We start from the raw sequence: 6639 nt of genomic DNA, 5'->3' as shown, positions 1-6639 counted from the left end.
CCTGAGGCTCCATGTATGGAAGACTTGCTTCCTGGCCATCCCTGAGGAAGGAGGTGGTGAGCTGCTTCCAGATCAGCAAGGACAGGCCGTGGGTAGGCGGACAGGTGGGATCCAGGGCTCCTTCTGCAGGTCCAAACTGGTCACCTGTTTCCCTGCCCACGCCAGCCCCTCAAAGATAACAGCTGATCCACAGAGGCTGTGCCTAAGAGAGGAGCAGTTGAGGGCCTGCTGAACGACAGCTCAAGCTGACTGGCTCGGGGGACTCCCAGGCTCCTCACCCCCTATCTCAGGGGCTGCAAATGGTTGTGGAGCTGCTCAGCCTGGGCCTTCAGACGCTGGAACTCTTCCTGAATGAAGTCTGTCAGGGCTTTGCGCATCTCCACCTGAGGGGAGAAGACGGGGTGAGTGAGTGGGCAGGGAGGGGAGAAGCCCCCAAGTCTGAGGCCAGCCCAGGGCAGCCAGAAGAGCACTCACGGCAGACTTGTTCTCGGCCCGGAGCCGCTCGAGCACGGGCAGGGTGCTGAAGGGCTTCCCAATGAGCACAGTGATCCTCTGTGGGGAAGGCAGGCCATCGCTGGGAAGCAGGTGCCCTCCTCCAGGCCATGCTCCGTGGGAGCCCACCCAGTCCAAGGGGCCCAAGGGCTAGACACCCAGGCCTGACCCTGCCTGACTTCCTACACTGAGGCCCCAAGAGCCCTTGGGGAGGCAGGAAGTCCTTCTTTCTGTGCCACTCTGGGGAAGGTGGCAGACAGACAGAAGCACAGAGGGGCCAGCAGCCCCAACTCACCTGGCCGAAGCGGGGGAAGTAGGGTGGCCTGTTGGGAAGGACATCATTCATCCCTGCAGCACAGTGAGAGACGGAAGACAGCAGGGTGTGGAGCAGGGTGTCCAGGGCTGACTGAAGCCCTGGGCCCTCCTCTCTTTGCCACCCAGACACCTCCAACATAATCTTGGGGAGCATCTTCCCCTACTCTCTCGCCACACCCCACAGTCTCCAGGCGTGAGCAGGAGGCGTACCGACATGCCACAGTGGAAGAATGATGGGGTTGAGATGACATTCGGCAATCAGGCGTCCAATCCCTGCCCAGGGAGGGATGGAAATGTTGGAAATAGCTCCCATGCCTCTTCTTGCTGCCCCCAGCAGACCTAGCCAAGGCCCACCCCTGAGCCAGCCCGCATGTGGGGCTGTCCTTACCCCACTTGAAGCGCAGAAACTCGGAGCTCATGTTCACTTTCCCTGTCAGGAAAGCAGGCAGGCGAGGCTGGGGGATGCAGCCATTGTACTCCAGGGAGGAGGGGCGTGCTGCATCCCGGCCCCCCTGCCCTCCCCACCCCACAGACCTTCAGGAAAGATGTGCACCCAGTCCCCATGGTTGAGCTTCTCCAAAATAAAGTCCATCCCCTTCTGATACACACCGTCTCCTGCCAGGGAAGGGCTCTCTCAGTGCTGGCTCTCCCCAAACCTCAATGAGACAGGCCTTCCCCCAGGGTTTGGGATGAGTCTTGGCCTGCTTGCGCTGACTTGCACACATCATTGGCCTCCTCCCCTGAGGCTGCGCAAGACATGGCCTCCAGTGACTGTCCCCTGGGGCCCTTGTGTTTAACACCAGGAATTCCTCCCTCTCTATAGCCCCACTCCTCAGGCTGCAGTCATTCTATCCATTGCACGGCTTCGGGGGTGGGGCACCACTCAGCTGTTCTCCCTCAGATGTCCTGACTAGACCCACATCCCCGGCAGCACCTTTTCCCAGGGTCTTAGTTTCAGGGCCCACTCACTCAGGAGTCCTACCCTCCCTTCCCACTGATTCCTCAGCAAACAACTCCCTGAAAAGCAGACCCCTCCCTTAGAAGGGCTTTTGGGAAATGGAGACCCGTCAAGCAGTCACCTCTGCTGCCAGAATTGTGGTGATCCTAACCCTTCCTGGCCTCCAGCTCTGCCCAATCCTAACTGACAGCCCCCTCTGCAATAGCCAGATGGCAGAGCAAAGGCCACAATTCTTAAGGTGACATTCCAGACCCCTCACCTACATTTGGTACTCTTACCTCACCAGCACTTGGTGCATGCTTGTCCCTGTCTACAATGCCTTTCCCTTCATCCTGCTTCCCCATTGGGAAGACAAACCTGGATTCAAATCCCACCTGCAAACTAGTGCCCGTGACCTTAGCCCATAGCTCCCGCTCCCATTTTCTTGTCTAAATGATGAGAATCATGATGACCCGTTCATCCCACGGCCTACATTCCCTCTCAGAAGCTTAACTCGCCTGCTCACGAGCACGTGATCCCAAAGTCAGAGCCGCATGTGTGCCACATGGTAGAGCTGACCCCACTTGGCTGCAGCCCCCACAGCCCTTGCCCAGGCTGACTGTCCCCCATGGGTCCATCAGCCCCGTGCCCAGGGGAGTGACTTGCCTCGGCACACGGGCACGCACTTGCCCAAGCTAAAGAAGTGGGAGTACAGCTCCCTGGTGAAGCAGATGTCAGCAGCCGCGGGGGTCCTGCAGCAGGGACAGATGCAGTCATCCCGGCCCCCCCCCTGCCCCAGCCCCCACCCCCCTGTGATGCACAGAAGGCGGGCCTGCGGGGCCCACCCCATGCCCTGCCTGGACTGCTGGAAGAAGGCAAATCTGGGCAGAGACAGGTGGGGCCCATTCCTCCTCACCAACGCATCAACTTCAGGTTCCAGATGTGGCGAAGTTTCAGGATCCCTAAGGGATTGGGAGAGGAAAGACTCTGTGCCCTACCGCGCCTGCGCAGTGCCGCTATTTCAGAGAATGAGTTCTCGCTGCTCTCAGAGCCCTATCTTAGAAATTCACCACTGTGGCCGCCACCAGCACTGCCACCATGCTAGTCCAGCTATTCCCTCACCAACTCTGGGTGGGCTTCCTTTCTGCTCCCCAGCAACCCCCTGTGCAGTCAGCAGAGCCAGGCTGACCCAAAGGGGGGGGGGGGGCACCAGGCTCCCAAACTGGGCTTGCTGAAGGGGTGTAAAACCAAGCGGGCTCAACTTCAGACAACCGCCACCAGTTGACAGACTAGAGGTCAACTGCTCTGATGTCATTAGGACCAAGAATCTCTGCGACTCCGTACTTGCTCCTGAGACCCTCAATCCAAATGAGGCTCCCAAAGGGTCCTCAGTCTAACGCTCACCCCGAAGCAGCAGTGATAGGGCCCTGCTCTGGTCCCCACCAGGGCTCTCTCCCTCCTCTGGGTGCCCAGCTCCCCGGCCCTGGTACCCCAGAGATGAGGGTCGTCCATGCAGGACTGGTGGTTGGAGATGGTGATGAGTGGGGTGCTGGGGCCCCGGTTCTCGATGAGCTCGTACAGCACCTCCTTGTTGTGCACGGTGAGGTGGTTCATGCACTCTGGGAGACAGGGGCGCAGGTGGGCCAGGGTTCGGCCCCCCGCACCCCGCCCAGCCCCAAGTCTGCTGGAGTGCGCCCCGCGGCGGCGGCGGACCACTCACTGGTCCAGAAGCAGCTGTAGGTGCCCACCAGGCCCATGACGACGCTGCTGGCCAGCGTCCAGGACAGCGGCGGCGCCGAGGGGAACGGCCACCTGACGTGGAGGGGCATCACCCCTCTCGCCTGGAGCCTAGCCACAGACAGGCGCCGGCCAGCAGGAGACTCGGCCAAGGTCACGTCGCGAGACCGGCCGAAGTCGGCCCGCCCCTGCTCTCTGGCCACAGAGGAGCCGCACCCGACTCCCGAGGCCCTGGGGCCTGCGCCGCAGCAAGGGCGGGACAGAGACGAAGGCCTACGGGAAACCACCAGCCCGCGCGCCCGCGCGCCCGCCGGAAACGAACCGCCCCAGCGCGCCCGGCTCCCCGCCGTCTGTCGCAAAAGGTGTTCGAGCCACTTGACGGCAGCGGGGGCGGGACCGCAGAGCGGGCGGGACCGTCTCCAGGTTCTGGCTCCGCCCCCGGCTCTCCACAGTAGCCTTGAAGACGCAAACAGCGAAGTGGCTGACTGGTGCTACAGGGGAACGCGGCCTGCTCGCCTGTAAGGACCTGTTGAGAGGTTCTCAAGATCGTCAGCCTGCTGATTTTTCTGGCGTCTCCCCTAAAACTCCTTACAAAAGTCTCTGCTTGAGAAGGGCTGCCTGACACCGCTCAGAGGAGATTTACTGACCTTCAAGTGAGGCGAAATTGACATTACATTAAATTAAGCGTGTCAAAAAGTATCCAGTTCAGGGTAACAATGTTGTGTAGCCGAACCCAGGAAGACTCCACACCTAGTTAGCAATACCTCTCCGTTTCCTGCACCCAAGCAGCTGCTTTCAGTCTCTGGACAATTCACAGAAATGGAATCAGACACTATGTGACTTCCATGTATGGCTTCGTTTACTCAGAATGTTTTCAGGTTCCCCATAGAGAGGTGTACAAAGCCCATGAATCGGTACCACGTTCCTTTTTGTGGCTAAAAAAAGTAACATTCCCTAATGCTGGAGAAGGCTATTATGTTTGGTAAGGTGGAGGGTCAGAAAAAAAGCAGGAAGACCCCCAAAGAGATGGATTGGCCAAGTGGCAGCATCGATGGACTCAAGCGTGGCAACAGCAGTGAGGTTGGCCCAGGATCGGGCAGCGTTTCGTTCTGCTGTGCATAAGGTCGCTATGAGTCGGTACCGACTCGATGGCACCTAACAACAACAACAAATGTTATTAAAAAATAAAATAAAACCCTGTTTATTCATTCATTTCGTCCTGGATATTGGAGCCGTTTCCACTTTGGGGCTATTGTAAATAATACTGTTATAAACATGTGTTTGTTTGTTTTTAACTTTTTATTGTGATTTGAGGTGATTCGAGGTGAAGACGAGAACATCATCTTGACATTCCACACATTCTACACTTTGTTTCATCTCCATGATGACACTCCCCTCCCTGCAACAACAGGTATCCTACTTCCTCCCTGTGGCTTCTCTTTCACATCCTATATTTCACAAATGAACAAAGCAAAAATACTTGATGTACACATATAAAACAAATATATATATATATATATATACATTTCAATGTCCAAAAAGCATATTCTGCAAGCCTGCCTCCTGGCTGCCAGCACACAGTCTTTCTCAGTCCATGGGCCTACAGTCCTCAGCTGCTCTATTTCTCCATGTCCTCATCTCTGCCACTGTTTCTGCTGTCGCCCTTTCTCTCATGAGGATCCCAAACCTCTCTCCTGCTCTTCCCTCTTGATGGTCCTAGGGTCCTCTGTTCCTGGAATGCAAGATTAACTCGCTATTAAATCAAAAGAATCCTATCCCCATCCTCCCCCATTCCCTTTCACCAGACACATCTGGAGAAGAGGAAAACTATTCAGCGGGGATTCTACCTTAACCCTCTCATTCTGAAACTAAGTACATTCATGAAAGCTTGTAAGCCAGCCACTTCATGCGTTTTTAGCCCCCCCCCATTTTTTTTTTAATGTTTAGAAAACTTTAACTTGTCAAAATTTAATGTTTTAAAGCAATCAAAAACATTCTCAGAAACAGGAGACGTTTTACATGAAGTTGATAAATACATATGAAAAACCATAAAAGAGTTCATACAACAAGGAAAACTCTTAGGAGTAGAAATATATCATAAAAAGTTATGCGCTCATCTTAGCTGGCTACTTTGGCATTATTACCTGTAACGGCTGTAGGAATGTAAGCGATATAATGTTACAGCTTGCAGAGGCAAGTTGCTACTGTAGTCACCTGGGAAAATGCCAACTGACTGATTGGAGTTTGCTTGATCTACCCTGCCAGCCAAAAGCCCAAAGCCATATGCACACAAATGGAGAAACAGTCCAGGGTGGAGGATGGAACATTAAACTTGGATGTTTTTAAAAGGGTTAAGCATTATGTATTTCCTTGACTGCACAAGAACATTGACTGTTTCTCCTACCTAGTGTTGTAAAATAGACTTACATGTGTGTGGTGTAGTGAATTATCTAATGTCTCTCTCTCTTTTTTTTTTTTAATGCTTTATTGTGAATTATGTGATAGTTCAGATGGGAGGACATCAGCTTCACATTGATCCCATCACACATCGTTTCATTGCCATGGTCACAATCCCTTCCATGCATCATTGATCAACCAAAGGGTACACCCCACAAGCCTGCCCCCCTGCCGTCTGCACACCACCCCTCTCTCTCTCCAGGTCCAAAGTCTCCAGCCGCTCCATCTCCCCATGTCATCGTCTCTGCCTCCATCCCTGGTATCACTGCTTCTCTGGGTAGGGTTCCGTTCTCAGCTCTTCTCCTTCGATGGTTCCAGGGACCTCCGTTCCTACACTGTAAGGTTAATCACTCCCCTCACTTTGCCCCAAAATGTCCACCTCTACATTTCTAGCCCTTACAATCAGTCCTGACAATAATTATTTGCCATTGCATCGCAATGGACCTATCTGCATCTCCTTTTATCAGCCCTGACTAGGCAGACTGGATACCACTCAGTGGAGAGTCTTGCTTCATGCCCTCTGAATCTAGATTCCCTCTTGAAAGCTTGTAAGTCAGTCACTTCTTGCCTCTGTAGCACCCCATTCTGGGTAGCCAATGTTCAAGTTGCCCACCCCTGTCCTCTCCGTGTGCGGAGGAGGTGGGAATGATCCTCGCTATGAAGACTTGTTCACTATTTTGAGCTATTGTTTCCATAGATGT

General features: G+C 54.4%; 1 protein-coding gene across 2 annotated transcripts; it reads right to left on the bottom strand.

Annotated features, from left to right (window-relative positions):
• Positions 1-280: 280 nt before the first annotated feature.
• On the bottom strand, positions 281-3577 carry TAZ (tafazzin). 2 transcript variants are annotated; one of them, XM_006877206.1, is made up of 10 exons: positions 3465-3577; positions 3235-3363; positions 2661-2706; positions 2411-2496; positions 1342-1422; positions 1196-1237; positions 1018-1080; positions 788-840; positions 475-552; positions 281-383 (listed from the first exon to the last, which is right to left on the bottom strand). In XM_006877206.1, exons 1-10 carry the CDS (start codon positions 3571-3573, stop codon positions 282-284), a joined length of 789 nt encoding a protein of 262 aa, XP_006877268.1. In that variant the 5' UTR covers positions 3574-3577; the 3' UTR covers position 281. The 2 variants fall into 2 exon arrangements, with proteins under 2 accessions (XP_006877268.1, XP_006877269.1); XM_006877207.1 differs by lacking the exon at positions 1196-1237.
• Positions 3578-6639: the final 3062 nt, after the last annotated feature.

This window comes from Chrysochloris asiatica, unplaced genomic scaffold (genome assembly GCF_000296735.1).
Source record: "Chrysochloris asiatica unplaced genomic scaffold, ChrAsi1.0 scaffold00445, whole genome shotgun sequence".
Lineage (NCBI taxonomy): Eukaryota > Metazoa > Chordata > Mammalia > Afrosoricida > Chrysochloridae > Chrysochloris > Chrysochloris asiatica.
Note: the sequence above shows the minus strand (reverse complement) of the source record. Positions and strands in the feature narration are given on the sequence as shown.

What these genes read in the sequence shown, in the direction of transcription:
- TAZ (XM_006877206.1), bottom strand. Translation starts at nt 3,573, where the DNA reads ATGCCCCTCCACGTCAGGTGGCCGTTCCCCTCGGCGCCGCCGCTGTCC. An exon ending in AACCTGAAGTTGATGCGTTG is followed by an intron (nt 2,497 to 2,660) that starts GTGAGGAGGAAT and finishes TCCCTGCTGCAG; the next exon opens with GACCCCCGCGGCTGCTGACA. An exon ending in GTTTCTGCGCTTCAAGTGGG is followed by an intron (nt 1,081 to 1,195) that starts GTAAGGACAGCC and finishes CTCCCTGGGCAG; the next exon opens with GGATTGGACGCCTGATTGCC.